Here is a 20,905-nt window from a genome sequence, read left to right on the forward strand (position 1 = left end):
CCCTGGTGGTCCAGTGGTTAAGACCCTGAGCTCCTAACATAGGGGGCCCAGATTCTATCCCTGGTTGGGGAATTAGGTTCCGCATGCTGCAGCTAAGACCCAGTGCAGCCAAATAAATGAATTTAAATAACAAATATTTTTTAAATGGCCACTCTGATGAATTATGGTTCACAAGATATGTTTTGGGCTTCCCTTGCAGCTCAGTTGGTAAAGAATCTGCCTGCAGTGCAGGAGACCCAGGTTCGATCCTTGGGTTGGGAAGATCCCCTGGAGAAGGAAATGTCAACCCACTCCAGTATCCTTGCCTGGAAAATCTCATGGACAGAGGAGCCTGGTGGGCTGCAGTCCATGGGGTCGCAAAGAGTTGGGCACAACTGAGCGACTAACACTTACTTACTTACTTAGATAGGTTTCTACAGGCACAATCTGACTTTCACAAGTACTATTTTATATTTTTGCAAAAATTACAGTGATTATCAGAAACATTAAGTAATTTGTACAAAGTCATGTCATTAGTACGTGGCCATTCTGGGATTGAAACTCGTTCTAAAATATTAAAATACCTCCTATCCCAGGTCATGTAGTCCACAGTAAGCTCAGCTGTTTACCCTACCTGGTCAAATAAACTCAAGGAGTTACTGTTCACTCTCAATATAGTTTGCCTTCTAATCATATATATACCATTGGTTTTGGCAGTGCTGTGTGTGGCTATTTTATATAGTATATTTGACAGCATCATCTTTTTTAGCCTAAATGATATTGCCTATGACATTCTCATGTTTATGGAATTTAATGAGACCAAGCCACATGTTTCTCCTCATCTTATTAAAATAACTTTGCCTCAATTATAAAAATAATAGAAAAGCTATAATGTATGGTGATGAATTTAACTAGACTTATGGTGATCATTTTGCAATATATATAAATATTAAACCATTACATTGTACACCTGAAACCAATATAATGTTACACGTTAATTATACTTCAATTTTTAAAAAAGTTTTTGATAGTTTTTAACTCATAAAAGAAAATAGAAAGGTATAAAGAAAGAAAGAAATATCCCCTATCAATCTATGACACCATAGTAACAACTTTTAAAGTACTGCTTAATAGCCTTACAGATTTTATTCCTACACTTTATTTTAAATTAAAAAAATGGATCTTTTATTATTAAACTGCTTTACCTTCCCCTCATATGAATAATTTATAAATCATGAACATTTTTTTACATTACTGGAATTTTGTGCTAGCAAATGCTGGGAAGATTCTATTTTACTTCTTAGTCCATTTTTACAGTGACAGACATCAATGCATACTTGGCATTTTCCAGCAAACACTTATCAGAAACTACAATATGTAGATATATAGGAAAACAAGGTCATAGAAAAAGGATCCAGTGAGAGAGGCTTTGTGTAATTTATCAACATATGAGTACTGACATGTCATTTTTATTTTAATGAGACATAAATTTTCTAGATGCTGAATATTGTAGAACATTTTGCCAGATTTAACTTTATATGCCATGGGAGACCAACCCAAACAGAAGCAAATTTTGGTTGGACAGATGAAGCTTGGCAAATGTACAAATTAATTGTGATTTAGAAATGAAAAGTTAATTTGTAAAAAATATTAAAATGACTGAGTGGTTGAAGGTGCCCATCTTTTCTCTGTGGTGTGATACCACCCAATTAAAGATCAAGTTGTGTCAAATGTAGTCAGAACCCAACCCAAACCACAGCTCCACTGGCCCCTTTGCCAACAGTCAGGAGTGAACCCAAAGGGGCGCTATGGTTAGCAGTTTCCCAATCCCTGTGGAACTGATGAGGATGAAAAAGGAGGGGAAAGGGTATCTCACAGTTATATTTCATGAAACTAGATCACAGATATTTATTAATGTCAATAATTCATTCACTCAACATTTATGGAGTACCTACTTAATACTTTGACTCAGTGGTAAAGTTTCTCTTGCTAGTTAGTTCATTGTGTGTGTGTGTATGTGTGTGCACACATGTGTATGACTGTGTGTAGGTACATGTACCTGTGTGGAATAAATGCAAATGAATAAATTAGAAACCATGATTAACATGTAATAGATTTCAGACTTACTTTCTTTAGGCCATTTACGTGATGCTTATGTTCTTAAAGCTCTTGCATTATTTTTTTTTTTTTACCTCTGGATGGAATATATAGGATGATATGTATGTTCTTCAAATACTAGATGGAATTTTATTCAAGTTTACATCAACTCCACTCACATTTTTCATGTTTTCTTCAAATGGTGATTTTTAGACAATCTCGGTCTCTACTTATTGCTCATTCATTTATTTAGAGCCAACTGTAATTTACATAAAAATAAACTTACCTTCCAGATGGAAAGACACCAAAGTCAAGAGGATCACGGATTGAGGACTGGCCTCTATGATGTAGGTGCAGTTCATGTTGTTGTCATATTGCTTTGGGTAGTTTGGAGAAACGATATAACCTGAAGGGCTAGTGAAATTCCTCCCACATCCTACATGGGAAGAAAAAGTTATTCTCAGAACATTTGTTCTCCCAGACAGCAACTCTTTATCAGTGAGGAAAGCCTCAACTATCCTAAGCTCTCTAGAGCCAGGGTCCCCAACCTCTGGGATCTACTGCCTAATGATCTGAGGTGGAGCTGATGTAATAATAATAGAAATAAAGTGCACAATAAATTTAATGTGCTTTAATCATCCTGAAACCATCCCCCATGCCAATCCATGGAAAAATTGTCTTCCATGAAACTGGTCCCTGTTGCCAAAAAGGTTGGGGACCGCTGCTCTAAAGATATATTCTCTGAGACACTTCAAATAGAAGCAATGATAACTAAAAGAATGGAGCTCTGATTTAAAAATAAGTATGCATGCAAAATTAGAACAATATAGTTTTTAGAAAATGATGCAGAATTTTGGGCTACATAGAAATTTTTTCACACATCCACTGCAAATCTCTTAATTTTAAGATATTAAAGGATAACTTAGCAAAGATTGAAGAGGATTCATGTAGCTAAAGGAATAAAACTGATGAGAAGTGATCAGTGCCTGATCAATACACTGAAGTTTTTAAATACCATTATTATATTATAGAAAAACATGTTTTTCACATTACCATTATAATATGGCTGTAAAAATAATACCTGCTTTATAAAATGATTGAATTTACTAATCCCAACTCTTCAACAATTTCTCACGTGATTCTCTGGTGTTAGAAATAAAGAGAACTACATTTTTTTTTAACCAATAAAATGACATTTGTTTTTCTATAACCACTAACTAGTTAATCCACACACTCCCTATCTAACATAGAAAACATCAGTATTCTTTTAAACTGTTAGTAACACACACACACATACACAAATACAATGAACCAAGTGAAGGCCTAAAATCAGGTCTGGGGTGTCTTTAATTCCTTTACACCACCCTCTTAGTCATGTCTGTTCACTGTGTTATTTCCTCCAATTCCTTTCATCAAACTTTTTCCTTAACAGTGGCTTGCAAATAGTGGCTACCTGATTTAATTCAGTCAATAATCATATGCACCACTGTGTCTCAGTCTTGAAAACTCCATGCCTCACTATTCTACCTGGTAGGAGTAGCCATCAGAGAAGGAAGAGAAAACCCTTAAGAAGATGACTGTCAAAGTTGACTAAGCATGAGAATCATCTGGGTGAGAAACTAAAACATGTAAGTCCCTGGCCAGGGAAATTCTGAATTAAGACAAACTTGGGGTGAAGCCCATGTTTTTACAGCTCCAGGTGAGTCCCATGTGGACAGGTAAGTGCTGCGAGCCAGGTGCACTGATGAACTACTAATGACGGCCTCCTGGACTTCGGCTCAATTCCTGCCCCACTGCGGATTTCGGGGTCCATTTCAGACATTCGCGAGTGGCACTCAGGCCTTCTACATCATTTCTCTAGTGAGCTACGGTTGAATTCGGTTCCATTCTCACTGAATTGGAAGGAAGGGTGCACTCTCGTGATCAGGTGATTGATTCACTCAAGCCCTTCCCCAGAGTTCTAACCAACCGTGGAGCAGACCCTCACCTCCCCAGGTCTGCCCATGGCAGCCACGCCCTTTCAAGGACCCCTTCATTCTGTACTACTTACGGCTCACGAAGGAAGCAGAGAAGCCCTGAGCTGGGGCCTCCTGAGACTGGAACACGGCAGTGAAGACGTTTCTGGGCGTGGTGATAGGTCCTGGGGCCACGTTTCCGCAGCTCGTGGCTAACAGGGTCTGGCTGGACTCCTGAGTGTCCGCCCATACCTAATAGAGCCAGAAACAGGACTTAATGCCCCAAGCTTGCCCTGGTCAATGGTTAAATTTGCTTAGGCTGGAACACGATGGGCACCCAGATGTATAGAGACCGAAACATAATGGTAAATAAAACAGATGCACATATACAGTATTTTCTTTTGTGAACCATTTAAGCTGCTTTTTTTTTTTTTAATAGCACAGCCCATTCTTGACTCTTCCAAGGAGACTGCGCTCATTTTTGTGAAACTAGGCCATTTCCTCTTGCCTTCTCCTAGTTGATCTAATCTAGCTGAATTTGCCCAACCCCCAACTAAGGATTACCTAGCCCAAGAAGGCAAGAAGGGCATTGGGTTTGGCTTGGTCTTACTTGACTACTCAACATTTCCTTTACATTGAATTACTCATTCTAAATTTATCACTTGCAGGAACGTTTCTCAAACAAAGCCATAACACACCAAGCCGTTATATACATTTCGATTAGCAAATTGGCTCAGAGGAAGAAGTGTGAGGGAGACCAAATGCAGAGCACAGATTTACTATCAGCTCTTCAAAGTCATATCATTTCAAGTGATTTTCAAACACTGCATATCCTGCTGTTAATCAGCTTACTGAAGTCAGATTATATTTGCCATGTATGACACATGGGAGGTGCCTGGGGCTAGAACTACTGAGTACAAGAGTGAGGATATTCTGCCAAATATCTAAGATCAAAATAAGCATCAGGAAAGAAATGCACACTCACATTTTTCCTAACATCCCCTTTATGTCCTCCCACTCCCTGCCCTTAACTATCCAGGGAAACACTATACAGAAGTTTTCTATCCACATTCTGTACTGTATGTATTTTTAATTCTGTAAAATTATACACATGATTTACTGAGAGATCTGCATATACTCTTTTTACAAACATCACTGAAAAGGCAAAATGATCAGAGCTAAAACTTTTATGAAAGCATCTCAACTTCTTCAGTACGGAACTTCAAGAATCCTCAAAGGCTTATGCTTTGCTGAGGTCATTAATTATGGATCTGACATCTCTACCTTTTGGCCAAGAACATAGGTGTTATCATGATAACAATGGTAAGGAGTTATTAAATATTCATTGCTGCTGTGTCAGTCAAGATCTGATTTCATTGGCTCTATGACCTAGAACTCTTAAATATTAGATCTACAAAATGTTGCAAAACTGGCAAAAAAAGTTCTGACTTTTCTTAAGGTTTATACAATTCAGCCTGGCTGCATGTGACATTTTATTATTCAAGTGATTTTTTTTAAAAATTATGTTTATTGAGTACCTGCAGATTCACGTGCAGTTGTAAGACATAGAGGAATCCCTGGTACACATTTCCCAGTTTCCTCTAATACTGACATCTCGTAAAACTATAATTAATATCATAACCAGGAAGTGGACTTGATACAGTCCACCTATCTTTCTCAATTTCCCAGTGTCACTTGTATTCACGCACGTGTGTGTATACATTTGGTTATTCACCAGTTTAGAGAGAAAGTCCCCTACACACAAACCTTCAAGTTGTGAACTTTTAAAGAAGCGAATGTGTGTGCACGTCTCCGACCACGTAAGTCAGCTCACATGTCCCGTATACATTGTCATGTGCCTGTACCTCTACAAGTGGTTGTGCTCTCGTGTATTTTACTGTACAGCACTGTATAATGTACAGTAGTGCAGCATCTTTATTTCAAGTCCAGGATGTCCAGAAGCAAGCATAAAAGCAGTGGTGATGTAGTTGGTACTCCTGTACTTTTCAAGGTACTGTACTGTAAGGTCCAGTTCACTTCAGTTTAGTCGCTCAGTCATGTCCAACTCTCTGCGACCCCATGGACTGCAGCACACCAAGCCTCCCTGTCCATCACCAGCTCCCAGAATTTACCCAAACTCATGTCCATGAGTTGGTGATGCCGTCCAACCATCTCATCCTCTGTCGTCCCCTTCTCCTCCCACCTTCAATCTTTCCCAGCATCAGGGTCTTTTCAAATGAGTCAGTTCTTCGCACCAGGTGGCCAAAGTATTGGAGTTTCTGCTTCAACACCAGTCCTTCCAGTGAACACTCAGGACTGATCTCCTTTAAGATGGACTGGTTGGATCTCCTTGCAGTCCAAGGGACTCTCAAGAGTCTTCTCCAACACCACAGTTTAAAAGCATCAATTCTTTGGCCCTCAGCTTTCTTTATAGTCCAGCTCTTACATCCATACATGACAACTGGAAAAACCATAGCCATGACTAGATGGACCTTTGTTGGCAAAGTAATGTCTCTGCTTTAAAGATGTTTATTTTTTGTGTTTGTTTTTTATGTATTATTTGTGTGAAAAGTACTATAAACCTAATACATGACAGTACTATATAGCTGATTATATTAGCTGGGTACCTAGGCTAACTGTTGGATTAACGAAGAAATTCTTTGTCACTCAACCTCCTTTATGGTCCAATGAGCATTGAAGAATTGATGCTTTTGAACTGTGGTGCTGGAGAAGACTCTTGATAGTCCCTTGGACTGCAAGGATATCAAACAAGTCCATCCTAAAGGAAATCAGTCTTGAATATTCATTGGAAGGACTGATGCTGAAGCTCAAGCTCCAATACTTTGGCCACCTGATGCGAAGAACTGACTCATTGGAAAAGACGCTGATGCTGGGAAAGATTGAAGGTAGGAGGAGAAGGGACAGAGGATGAGATGGCTGGATGGCATCACCGACTCGATGGACATGAGCTTGAGTAAGCTCTGGGAGTTGGTGATGGACAGGGAAGCCTGGCATGCTGCAGTTCATGGGGTTGTGAGGAGTCAAACATGACTGAGTGACTGAACTGAACTGTACTGAATAAACAAACTGGACCTATAAACATACTCTTCAGATGGAACTCATTGATACATAGGAGACTTACTGTACCATCACCTTCAAGATACCAAGCAGCTCCAACTTCAAGGCTCCCCAGAGCTGCCACTTCTACTCATTGAGTAGTTTTTATATTCCAAGTACTGAGTACTATTTATGTTATTGTATCACATTAACTCTAATGCTAAAAACATTCCTACTAAAGTAGGAATTATTCTCTTCATTTTACAGTTGAGTGATTTAAAGCCCAAATGTTTAATTGGCTCAGAGCGGAACATGCAGGAGGTAAATGCAAGGGAGGTGGAGTCCAGGCCAATGTTCTTTCCACTAAAAGGTGTACAGGCCCTCAGAGACAGAACATATAAGATGCAAAAAAGCATTTTTTAAAACTCCAAGTGGTTGAGGTTTCTCACTTTTTCATTCAGGAAATCCAAGCAGTGAAATTGTCCTTCTACTTTGAGAGCAATTAATCATTTCTAGTCTAAACGTTTATGTTCCTGAAACCAGCTTGGCTCCAATTAAATACACAAGCACACTGACCTTCACAAAGCTGTTCTGACACTGTCCATCCCCACTGGGGATGAGGAAGTTGTTGTCAAAGCTGATCTCCAAGTGTTTACTTTGGTGTGTAATGACTGTCCAGGAACATCTGCTGTTCTCAGGAAAATTCTGAGGCCAATGAGGGGATCTGATTGTACCATTGCTCAAATGAAGTACTCCACCACAGCCTGAAAAATTGTCATGGAAACAGTCATCACCTTGTGAAGAATATGACAATTTTGGTAAACCCAAGGCTTCTGGAGAAGACACATTTCTAAATGAGACTTCAGTGCATCTCTCCTTACATATGAGTCTCTGACCCTCAGGGCAGGTCCACAGCAAGGACTCTCAGCAAATGTAAGGTCAGTGAAGTCACAGGAACCTTCAGTTGTTACTGTTTGGTTACCCCTGTACTGAACTCACCTGAACCCATTAATCCATGCCAAAAACAGAACAGACTTCCACTCTGTCATCAAACAAGAGCAATAATTTTTACTCCCCTTGAGGCTCTGGTGTATTAATATTTGTGGCCCAACAATCTCAAGCTTTGTTTTTTACTACCACTAACACATGAGAATGCAAGTCTCTGCTCATTTGCAATTTTACTCTAACATACACACATAACCTGTAATTTTACTCTAACATAAACGGGAGAAAATGATTTTGAGGAGGGGAAAACTTTCCATTAAGCAACCTGGTTCATTCACACTGAAATTCCAATGGATGAAAAATAAATTACAGGGATTAAAAGAAAAAAAAATCTAGAATTATTTTGTAATATTAAAATATGTTCTTGAAAGACAACAAAAGAAAAATAAGTGAACTTAAAACAAAATGAAGTTAGAGTTTGCTTTGTATCTTTTGCTTTTAAACCCTTGGGAAACTAGGGATTCATCTCAAACATCCTTCTGAGTCCAACAGCAACCAGTGGGTTACTGAGAGACAGTTTGAATCAAAGCTCTTTTCCACAAAGAGCTTCCTAATCACCCTCCAACCCCAACTGTTCTAGAAATAACTGTCCCTCTGATACTGCAAGGCTATGATGGGATCCTAACAAAAGTATCCAATGCAAGTCTTACATTTTCTGGGGATTTCCATGAACTTCATAGTTTGCAGGTACAACAATTAATCCTTTGAAATCAGATCTGTTATGTTTTGCCCTGAACAGAGCATTCATTCCAAATCACAAATGTTATCTTGTCACTTTGCTGCTCAAAACTCTTCAACTAGCTCCCCATTGCCTGAGGGGTAATACAGAAGCCAAGGCTCTTCAGGATGTGGTGGTGAGGGTTAGTCTCTAAGTTGCACCTGACTCTTGTGACCCCATAGACTGTAGCCCCCCAGGCTCCTCTGTCCATGCGATTCTCCAAGCAAGAATAGTGGAGTGGGTTGCCATTTCCTTTTCCAGGAGATCTTCAGGACGTGGATGACTGCTCTTCCTGCCCTCAACTCACCACTCTGCATCCTGCCTCCAAGCTCCAAATATTTTAAACTACTTGTGATTGCAGCACATATTTTCTATTACTTGTGATTCCCAAGCTCTGCCATTGCCTTTTGCCTATGGAGGGAACATGGTGGAAGTATTTAAATCAAAGTTTCTGGGCTCTGCTGTCTTTACTCAAATCTCAAGTCTTCCAATTATCAGCTACAAAACTTGGGCAGATTATCAACCCATTTATCCTGCTTCCACCCATGCAAGTGGAGAAAATGCGGATCGATAGTGTGTCTTCCTTAGAAGGTTGTTACATGAGATGACATGTGTAGTGTAAAAATTTAGAATTGAGTCTGACAGAGTAGGTACAAAATATAGACTTGCTGGATTAGTTAGTAAATTTTAAAACTACATTGATGATAAAAGACAGTAGGTGCAGACAGTATTTCTTTTACCTAAAGTCTCTGAGCTCCATGTAGCGTAAAATCCACCATGTTGTATCGAATGGTCTGTATTAAAAATCACCACCAGCTGGTTGGAACCTGACTGGATCGTCCCTGGGTTTAAAATTCCACAGTAGTGTCCTATGATGGGGGATCCAGGAGAACCACCGTTCCTGACAGTGACCGAGTCCCAGGCACAGTTTTCATGGGCTTCAATGTCAAAATCACTGAATGTCAGCTGCAGGAGAACAGAGAAGAAATGAAAAAACACTCTGAGTTATAAATGAGCCTGTCTGTGTAGAGTTAGACTGAAGTCCTTCTGCATCCTTTCATTTTAATTTATATAATTCTGTATTTGCATATCTTATTTCATTCTCCTTGCCCTTCTCTACTTTTTCTTATTGAAGTTTCTCTTGGAAATTTTGAGAGTGAATATTTCTCCCAGAATGGGAGTCATTAGAGTCATATTCAGTCCCCTGGGCTGGGATGGCAACTTATATCAAGAACATGAAAGCATCTCTATTCCAGATGGAGAATGGTCTTCTACAGAGAATTTCTCCTGTGCTTGAAAAAGAATGGAATATATTTCATCCTTCATTAATTGTAAATGTGTAGATGCCAATGTATGTACTCTAATCAGAGAATTTTAGGGAGAAGATGATTTGACGGCAGGATTAAAGCCTATTCTGATCCTTGCCTATTAAAAAAAACCTCTGTCTCCACCCAGGACACAGTACTTTTGTTGTACAGTTTCAGAAGTATTGATATTTCACCCACTCATCAGTACTCACATTGATGGTGTGGCCTTGTGGGGCTTCCAACAGCCAAGAGCAGTGGGTCAAGCTGTCGTACGCAGCTGGATAGTTGGGGCTTGAGATCACTCCACTGTCACCTATCTGTATTCCACCACAGTCTGAAATTAGATTTGTAAACTTCTCAATAAGACAGGGAAAAACCCACAAAATTCTGTAAAGCCAAAGTAAATACTACTTATAGCCATCGTACTTTATGATTTTTAAAAAAGGGCAATAAATGGATAAATAGATGAAATTAGATGAAAGCAAAGTAAAACTGAAAGTAAAAAGTAAAAAGATGGGAGATTAGAAATAAACAGAATCTTATATAGTGTTAATTAAATGGAATCACATAATGAAGGTGGGTTCAAGTTCGATACAAAGGAGAAGGAAGATTGTATGAACCAAAAATGGCAAAAACTTAGAAGAGCATAGAATAAATGCAATAAATGCATTTGACAATAAATGCACTAGGGACAATGTAAAGAACATTGGTTTTCTTGAAAAAACTCAGCCCATGAAAACACATGTAAGCTTGAAGAATATGACCAGTACCGTAACTAAACAGTTTGTCATTTGACAATAAACACGTGTACTGTAGTCAGCTATCAAAGTGTACTTTAGCACAGAAAGTTGAAAAAGTTAGAAAAAATTTTCTAATTTACAAAAATACATTTTGAAAGCATAGTATGGCATGATGTTCCACAGAAATAATAATGCTTCCAGATGTCTGAGGCTTTTCTTTCAATCTGATGAAGAAGAACCAACTGGGAACCTGGTTGACTGAGTGGATAAGAAATCTCACTCCTTTCCCCAGTCAACTGTTTGCTTATAAGAACTGGCTATATTGTCTGCACTGGAGAATGTTACACGTGCACTTGAAAAGAATATGTATTCCACTGTTGTTTCTGGAAGTGTTCTGTAGATGTCAGGTTAAGTTGGTTGTTCAGGCCTTAATATATCCTTGCTAGTTTTCTGTTTAATTGTTATACCAATTAAAATATTATTTTGAGTTGTCTGAAAAAAAAGAACTGGCTAGAAAGTATAAATAAAAATGTCTGATTGACATTACCAACAAAACCAACAAATAAACCTAGAAATAAGCCTAACAAAATATATGTGAGATCTTTCTGGAAAATATCATTTAAAAATTTATGTATTGTTTTATCACTAGAGTTGGAGAGCTTATCATCAGTCTTACCTGTAAAGGAATACTGTGCATGGAATCCAACATGTTCTACACGCTCATTGGTGACAAAGTGTATCCATACCTGTGGATAAGGTATAACCAATGGCATTCTAGGTTTTGAAGATCCACAAAGTCTCCATATCAGAAGCCCATCAGCATTACCTGAGCAGAACAACACACTGAGTGTCATTTATATAACTTTTGAAAAATATATTCAACAGATTCAATCAGAATTAATAATAATAATAATAAAACATTTCAAGCTATTCACTGATGCACATTTAAATTCTGGTTTAGTAGCAGACATTTCACATATCTTCTTTCTGTCTTTCTCGACTACAAAGGAAAGAGTGCCTCAAACACTGTGAAAGTGAATGCTTTTTTCGGTATGGACCTCTTTATCCTAGGCACCATTTTGTTCCAATTCATGTTTTCATAATTATTTTTTAGCATATATTTAGACAGAGACACAACTGGTAAAAAAACTTAAAAGCTTAGGATCTGGCTGTCAACACTGATCCATCTCATTCCGTTTATGGGAGATATTGTCCTTAGCTGGACACATGCAGAATGATGGTTTTGTCTGAACAGTGTTCTTCCGGACCTTACATACGTATATTACAGTCCTTGACTCCCTTCATTGGGAGGTCACTGGACTCCAGGCAAAAGGAGAAAGTTGTAGATATGAATGGGAGAACATGTTCCTTGACTGGACTCACCCACTCGGAACTCAAGGACATCAGATTGACAGTCTTGGTGACTTTCTAGATAAAAATCCTCAAAATGAATGTAAATGGAGGAGTTGCCCTGATTGGGGTTGCTGAGTGTCCATTCGCAGTTTAGGTTTCTTGAATAATTACTGACTCCGTCATAGCCAGGAGAAGTCAAGTTTCCTTCAGGGAAACTTGTAAGGGACCCACCGCACACTGAGGAAACAGAAGGCAACAAAGACTAGTTGTCAGACCCATGGCATAGGAGAAGATACACATGTGACAGAAAAAAAGAACTATAATAACCACAGCAGTCTTTTTTTTTTATTGCTTTGATTTGTTTTTCCAGATGAAGTCAGGGTTGTGGGTAAAGGGCTGGCTCATCACACCAACTACAGCAGTTGTTTCTGTGGTTTAGAAAGAAAGATGCACAAAAATAAGCAACTCCTTTATTTCCCTGAAGGTGTCGATCAGGCGAGTGAGGTTTGGCTAAGTCAGTATCTTCTAATATGAGCCCACTGTTCACTAATATTTCATTTAAAGTAATATCCAAATATGATGGTGGCCCTGATGGCTTCTGATTAGAAATCCTCCACTTGACCTGAGAATTTAATCAAATAAAACAGATAATATTTAACACTGGCATTGCAATGAATTTGCTCATTTTAAAAGGGAATAAATATTCTTTATATCAATGAAATAAAAGGTTTTTTTTTTTTTTTAAAAATTCAATTCCACTCTTCCTCAAGTTTAAAGTTCTTAGATAGTAACACCAATCCAGAAAGTACGAGGATATTTACAGTAAAAAGGCCATTATCTTGCTTAATTTTAAATATCCCATATCATATGTGAACCCCACATTCATGTATGCTAGAAATCGATACCTGGATAGATGGATGACTAAGAAACAATACAATCTTTCTTCAGTTGCATTAGTTACCTTCTGGAAGTAAGCTACCTTCCAAGAGATCTCTGTCCTTTTTCAGGACAGAGACCTGACCAAGGGCTGTGGGACTGGCATTTGTCTATAATGGTGACACTGCATGGAACTCAGCTAGAAGCTCTTCTAACAGCATTTTTTTTTTTAACTTTTCTAATTTGCAATAGCAGTTTTCTTTCCAAAGCTAGCAGTTTTTGCCTTTTGTTTTTGGGCTTTTTGGTTGGGTTTTCTATCTGGTTATGTTTGTCTTTCATGGAAGATTCTAGGTGTAACCTTGATCTCTGAGGGGAACACTGTTGACTCCGCTGCTCTTGGCAGCAGCTGCAGGGCACTTGCCATGTAGACGGTTAACACAGGTGTATTCATAGCAGCTTCTATTACCTGCATCTTCACTAGACGTGTAGGAGGCAGTGAAGCCGCCATATGGCCTGGACCCATCCGTGAAATAAACGACCTTCATCGTATTTCCTGAAGATTCAATCTCATTGCTGCCATTCACGCTACTGCACAGTTTCTCCAGCTGGGGTGAGTTACTTCTAATGCCATTAAATACCTGTTGAAAAAAACCATTTAACCTTTAGACATAGCCCATCTTACTGAGTATTTCCTAGGAGCTTATGTTCCCAGCCTAGACATGCCTCCTTCTAAGGAAACGTTGAGCTAAAATGAATTATTTCACAATATGGGCACTTGACCCAGGGTCACAAGCCACTGCATCACCTGCAGTGCATTTTGTGCCCTCAGGGTCGTTGCACAAAATTGGAAGCATTACAGTCATGCCCTCCTGCCACATAGTGACAAGCAAAAAACTGCTGTGCTCTTTGCAACAGGAAACTGTGCTCAAAATGTAAAGCAGCTAGGCTAACATGCTTATGTCTTAGTTCACAGAGTTCACTGGGGAGCAGTTTTTCTTAGCAATGCATCAGGACCTTTGACATCGGCAAAGAGGGTTTAAACGTTAGTCTCTGATGAGCTGAAGTACAGAAGAACTCAAATATTTTTAAATGCCTTGAAAAGTGATTTTAAAAAATCAATCTCTATATAATAGTTCTTTCCTAATTACTTATGCATTCAAAGCTTCAACTTTCTTACAAGTTTGAACTTTTAAAAATGGATTTGAGTATTGTGGACTCCAAAATATTAAACAACTCCAGTTATGCACATGGTTATGATAATTGGCAAAATATTCTTCCACCTCTGTCCAAAACCAAGTGGATATCTAGGATAGCTCAAGAAAGATCTAGAAGTAACTAAACAGTAAATGATGGAGTGAGTGACAGTTCTGTTTTTAAAAAGGATTGGAATGGCTTCCAATTAGGAATAATGAGCTATGGAGGCGGATACTGTATTCCATACAAAAGCTGTATGCTTTTCTGTCTACTGCAATTGATCATTAAATGTAGCTCTTTGGGGGCTTCTGGTTTAAAGTGTCTTCGAGCTTGTAGGAATGGACCAACATTTCTTATCATTTACTAAGCACAAACAACATGCCAGACTCTACTAATAACCCACTTGGATTATCTTATCGAATTAGCAAACTAACCTCTCAGACATACTATATTACCCCTGTTTTCCAGGTTAAGACACCAGAATTCAGAAAGATTATGCCACTTGCCGCAGTTTAAAGAGCCAGTAGTAATAAAATTGGGATTCAAATTATGCCTCTGATTCTAAACCACGAAATAATGCATAGGAAACAGGAGAGAATTATTTCAATAATTCTAAAAATAGGAATGGGCAACAGATTGCCGAATCAAAAGGGATTATTTGCAACTACAAGGATAATATGGGCAAAACTATGATCAATGGCCCTTGTCTCTTCCCCAGCATCTGCCCTGAGTGTAAAATCACAGTGACTAAGAATTGTGAGGCATCATTTATCATGCAAACCCCTGCTTTTAGGAGGAACAAGAGGGCTGTTTCCACATTCCTCCTCTACTCCTCTTTAAACTGAGAAACTAAAACTCTTGGAAAACAGTGCGGTAAGAAGTAGGTATGTGAAATTCAGGACATAAAATGTGCTAAAAGCAGGAATACAATGGGTCATTCGGCTCACTGTTCTGCACGTGGGATGGTGTGGCTTTCCCACTTCTCTGTCGGGCACAGCGAGAGACAGGCAGCCTGTCTGGAGGACTGGTATGCTTAGGTCACTGTATGAGGTATTGGTCTGGAAGTGGCTTGCTCAAAGACAACCTTGAGCAACCTGTAGATCTCAGGAAGAGTCCCTACCTCCTTCCTTCCTTCCTCACTTCCTTTCTTTCAGTCAAGTTCTCAAGCAAATAAAGGATAAATAGAAGACAAGCCACATCCTGTTGTTTGGAGCAGAATGAAGAGGAAACAACACAAGCATGGAACTCATAAAAATGCATTTCACAGAAAGGAATGTGGACACTGTATTAAAGATTCAGAAATTTATTCTAAAAGTGATTCTTTGTTGCTTTAACCTCAGGGGTGAGGGGGTGGGGAAGACCTGTAATATGACATTTGTGGTTTCCCCTGATTTAATGGTCAGATACCCCCTCGGTCACCCCCTCCCCACCCCCCACCCCCACCTCCCCACCCCTGAGGCCCACAAGTTGATGGCTCCAGTCACACACAGAGAGCTTCCCATTGTCTTTTAGCACTTAATACCTAAATAAGAATGGAGAGTCAAGGGTCAGTAGACATTTAGGGAAACATCCAATGTAAAAGTCAGAGACCAATATAATAGGAAAGAGGGACTTAAAGGAGACTGACTCACAAAAAAGCAATAAAAAGTTTCAAAATTATGATTAATATATTTGACATACATAATATAGTCAAAAGAATAAGGATAGAATAAAGATAATTACAGGTATACATGTACTCAAAAATTTGTCACCCATGCCTATGTCCTTAGAGAGCCACGAGACCATGTACTTTACCTCAAAGAGGAAATTAACCAAAATGGGAAACACTCATATCATAAAGCCAGGTATCCTGTCCAGGAGATGGATGAAGGAACTTGCAAATACAAAGATGAAGGGAAATCTGGGCATGGCAATAGGAATCAGACTTGCAGCTGATGGGTGAAGGCTCAAGGAAGATATTTCTAAGGAAAATGAATGGAACCAATAGATGTGTTTTATCATATAAGGTGGGGATATACACCTGGAGTGTGGAACGTGTGGAAGAATTAGTGACTAAAAAGCCTTTGACTGTGTGGATCACAATAAACTGTGAAAAATTCTTCAAGAGATGGGAATACCAGACCACCTGACCTGCCTCCAGAGAAATCTGTATGCAGGTCAAGAGGCAACAGTTAGAACTGGACATGGGACAACAGGCTGGTTCCAAATCTGGAAAGGAGTATGTCAAGGCTGTATATTGTCACCCTGTTTATTTAACTTACATCCAGAGTACATCATGCGCAATGCCGGGCTGGATGAAGCACAAGCTGGAATCAAGATTGCCGGGAGAAATATCAATAACCTCAGATATGCAGATGACACCACCCTTATGGTAGAAAGTGAAGAAAACTAAAGAGCCTCTTGATGAAAGTGAAAGAGGAGAGTGAAAAAGTTGGCTTAAAACTCAACATTCAGCAAACTAAGATCATGGCATCTGGTCCCATCACTTCATGGGAAATAGATGGGGAAACAGTGTAAACAGTGGCTGACTTTATTTTCTTTGGCTCCAAAATCACTGCAGATGGTGATTGCAACCATGAAATTAAAAGACACTTACTCCTTGGAAGAAAAGCTGTGACCAACCTAGACAGCATGTTAAAAAGCAGAGACGTTGCTTTGCCAACAAAGGTCCATCTAGTCAAGGCCATGGTTTTTCCAGTGGTCATGTATAGATGTGAGAGTTGGACTATAAAGAAATCTAAGCACCGAAGAACTCATGTTTTTGAACCGTGATGTTGGAGAAGACTCTGAGAGTCCCTTGGACTGCAAGGAGATCCAACCGGTCCACCCTAAAGGAAATCAGTGCTGAATATTCATTGGAAGGACTGATGCTGAAGCTGAAACTCCAATACTTTGGCCACCTGATGCAAAGAACCGACTCATTGGAAAAAACCCTGGGAAAGATTGAAGGCGGGAGGAGAAGAGGACAGCAGAGGATGAGGTGGTTGGATGGCATCGCCGACGTGATGGACATGAGTTTGAGTAAGCTCTGGGAGTTGGTGATGGACAGGGAGGCCTGGTGTGTGGCAGTCCATGGGGTCAAAAAGAGTCGGACACAACTGAGTGACTGAACTGATCTGAACACAGAAAACAACACACACACACACACACACAAAAACCATGAAAGTATAAAACAGGACACAATTATTACTTGGAAAATCAAAAGCAAATGCTACCAGAGTACGGTACTTCATTTAAGTGGGAGTGATGTTTTCATAGTCATACTAATGTAAACCCTGGGTAACAATTTAAAGAAAATCTGTGACAGGAGTATTTGGGGAGGTAGCTGGGGGTGGTAACTGAATTGCAAGTACTGTCATGTGCATTTGTGGTGATCCTGGGGTGGTTTCTGAAGACAGTTAAATCCTCATCTTCCACAGTTGGATGTGGATAATGTCTAAGACAAAAAAAAAAAAAAAGAAGTAGCAGCATAGGAATATTATTTTGAAATAATAACATAAATATCAAAAGATGTTTATGAGTAGAAAAGATATTACGAGTAGAAAACGGTGCCTTTGGCATTTATGATCCAGAGATGGAGAAATGACCAGCAGGACATGATTCAGAATTTGTGGTTGATGCTGTAAATTTTATTTTATTATTTGAGTTTTGAAACTATGACTTTTCTTATTATCCTTCCTGTAGGGCATGTGAGTACTCTGCTGGTCAGATTTCTAATGATTATGTTTCAATATGATCTCAAAGGAAAAAAGACTTTTATCATAAACTTCAAAATTTTAGTAATGGTTGTGTGGAATTCCAAGTATTTTTATGTTTTTTATTTTCTCAGCTCTACAAAAATGATTCAATAGCATTCATTGTATTTATACTGAGAAAAAATTGATGAAAATTAGTATAGAAATGAATTTCTGTCACCTAAATACAACTATATAGTATTATGCATTGCCAAGAAAAGATAAGAAAATGCTTCAAAATATGGTATAGTGGGAGTGGTTAAATTTTTTTCTACTTCATTCTTGTTTCTGTATTATTCGTTCAACAAGAGGAAAAATGTTCCTTCTTCAAAATAAGCAAGCTTGGTCCAAAATTTCCTGTCTTTCAAATAAGAGAAAACACGCTGGGCTCAGTAATTCTCAATATCTGACAGAAGACAACATTTTGGTCCTTCAGATATTAGATCTAAGAAGCAAAATCTGAAGTTTGAATATGATTATTTTAGGGCAATATAGAGTAACATACAGAGACGTTTTATATTTTTGAAATTCACTATCCATCAGGAGACAATGAAATGAAAACAAAGGTGGCTCATTTTTAAAAAGGAAAGTGACAGTCCTTTAACTATTGATTGATTCAACAATTGCTGTGTTTGTTATGAGTGAGGCACTGGGGATTTATCAGGGAATGAAGCTAAGTGCACGTCCCTGTGAGCGGAGCTTACATTCTAGTCTGGGCAGCAGACAATATACAAACAAATAAATACATGGACTGTGAGTTGTTGTGAAGTGCTGTGAAACCAGTAATGCACGAAAAGGGCCAGGCCAGAGTGAGGTGGGGTCTATTTAATGAAGGTACTTAGGGAAGGCTTCTCAGATCTAGTCATCTGAGCAGACCCCTGAATGGACTAAGGGCGTGAACCAGCAAGAAGGAGCATTCCAGACAGAGGCAACAGTACATGGGAAGTGGTTACACGGACATCTTAGCCCAAATCAAGGAACAGAAAGGAGGCCAGGGTGGCTGGAGAGGAGGGGAATTTGAAATAAGAACATGGATAAGAGAAGGAAGGGGCAGCAGATAACGTACAGCCAGTTGGGCCACCGGGAAGATTTTGGATTTCCCTCCAAGTGAGATAAGAGGTCATTAGAAGATTTTCAAGGAAAGCAACATGGGCTGATTTAGGTTTAAACTCATCACACTGACTGCTGTGTTGAGATCCAGAGAGACAAGGGTGGAAGTAGAGAGACCAATTAGAAGTTATTGAAATAAATCTGAATGAGTAGTGGTGGTGGTGGTTGTGGATGTAAGGAGAAGTAGTTAGTTTTTGGATTTCTTATAAAGATACAGCCAACAAGACTTGCTTATGGATGCAGTATAAGGTGAGAGAGAAAGGACTCCAAAACAGACATCAAGGCTTTGGACCTGAGCAACCACAAGTCTGGGACAGTTATTTAGTGAGATAACAAAGACTGGAGAAAGGGAAAGCTTGGTGGAGAAATATACTAATATTCATCTGTAGGTAATATAGTATATATGCATATATGTGTCATTTCACAGTTCACCCTCGGGGATTTCACTTGCTTTCTTAATCTCAGAGCTGAGGTTGGCAACCTCAGTACATTTGCCAGCAAACAATAATTAGGCAGGACCACCCCTCTGCTTAAAACTTTTGGTGGTGGCTTGTTCTGTCACTCTAGTCCCAGTTAGTTATTTGCTACCCAAAGGCTTAACTTTTCTGTTTACGCAGGTTTTCCATATGTAATGATCATTTGCTTTAAAATTTATCCTGCCCATGACCCTGACATAGGCTGAGATAACTGTCTCCTAGAATAGCTTTTACAAATATTTTGGCCAACATTTATTGTGACTTTGTTTTACCTAAAACACTTAGAATTTGTGTGAGATACAGTTGCACGCAGGGGAATATTCCTGACCTAGTTTTCTGACTGTGATTTACGGGTCAATAAGCTCCTTAAACAATGAACTATAACATCCCTGGCTGCAGGGGACACTTACTGTCACATGCTCACTGCTGCAGAATGGATGGGCCTCCAGCCTCAGGCTGTCAAAGGTGAGGGTGACCCTCCTCCCTTCCTGCACGGTGATTCTCCACTCACACATCCAGCCATGAGGGTTAGGGCTCTGGTAGTTGGGAGAAGTGAATGTTCCAGAGGGGCCCTGGAGATCCCCACCACACGCTGAAGGGAAAACAAAACAAAAACAAGAAAACTTCCAATTTGATCCTGTAAAGACTGTTCTCAAAAGTAAAGCATTTGTTTTATTGCCCCACTAGACAAAATTATTGCTCTTATTTATCACTGTCAGTATGCGAGGACTTTTTCTGATATTTAATACTTAATCTCTGCTTCCGTGAATCATAGGGCTTCCCTGGTAGCTCAGCTGGTAAAGAACCCGCCTGCAATGTGGGAGACCTGGGTTCGATCCCTGGGTCAGGAAGATCCCCTGGAGAAGGGAATGGCAACCCACTCCAGTATTCTTGCCTAGAGAATTCCATGGACAGAGGAGCCTGGTGGGCTACAGTCCATGGCGTCCCACAGAGTTGGACACGACTGAGCGACTAACACTTTTACTTTCTTTCCATGGATCATATTGATAGTTCACTGGCAGCCATTTGTCATCATGACCGAAGAACTATGAGAGACCAGTAAGCGTAGTAACCATCAGAGTCTGAAAGCAGAAGGCTCAAATGATCATCTAGTTTTTTCATGACAAGGTCTTTATTTCACCTGAGCTTGTCAGGGAGTTTGGAACACAAATCCTAAATGACTGGAGCAATAAGGGACTGGCCTTCTTCAGATGAGATATGGTGAAGGCCCTTGCCTCCTCACACCTTCTCAGCATTAGATCCTTTTCTTTGTAGCACTGATTGCATTTGTGACTTTTCATTTA

At 39.4% G+C, this 20,905-nt stretch overlaps 1 protein-coding gene across 1 annotated transcript in view; it reads right to left on the reverse strand.

The window, feature by feature from the left end:
- Positions 1-20,905, reverse strand: part of CUBN (cubilin) — a 265,963-nt gene that overhangs the window by 56,850 nt on the left and 188,208 nt on the right. Inside the window, exons 48-56 of the mRNA XM_081553627.1 lie at positions 20,012-20,193; positions 13,554-13,725; positions 12,242-12,448; positions 11,535-11,684; positions 10,331-10,452; positions 9,552-9,777; positions 7,665-7,852; positions 4,127-4,283; positions 2,363-2,512 (exon numbers count right to left, since the gene is read on the reverse strand). Of these exons, the coding sequence (XP_081409753.1) occupies positions 2,363-2,512; positions 4,127-4,283; positions 7,665-7,852; positions 9,552-9,777; positions 10,331-10,452; positions 11,535-11,684; positions 12,242-12,448; positions 13,554-13,725; positions 20,012-20,193 (1,554 nt within the window). The remainder of the gene's footprint in view (positions 1-2,362; positions 2,513-4,126; positions 4,284-7,664; positions 7,853-9,551; positions 9,778-10,330; positions 10,453-11,534; positions 11,685-12,241; positions 12,449-13,553; positions 13,726-20,011; positions 20,194-20,905) is intronic.

Source organism: Giraffa tippelskirchi, chromosome 13, assembly GCF_054371585.1.
Source record: "Giraffa tippelskirchi isolate mGirTip1 chromosome 13, T2T-mGirTip1v1.2.pri, whole genome shotgun sequence".
Taxonomy (NCBI): Eukaryota; Metazoa; Chordata; class Mammalia; order Artiodactyla; family Giraffidae; genus Giraffa; species Giraffa tippelskirchi.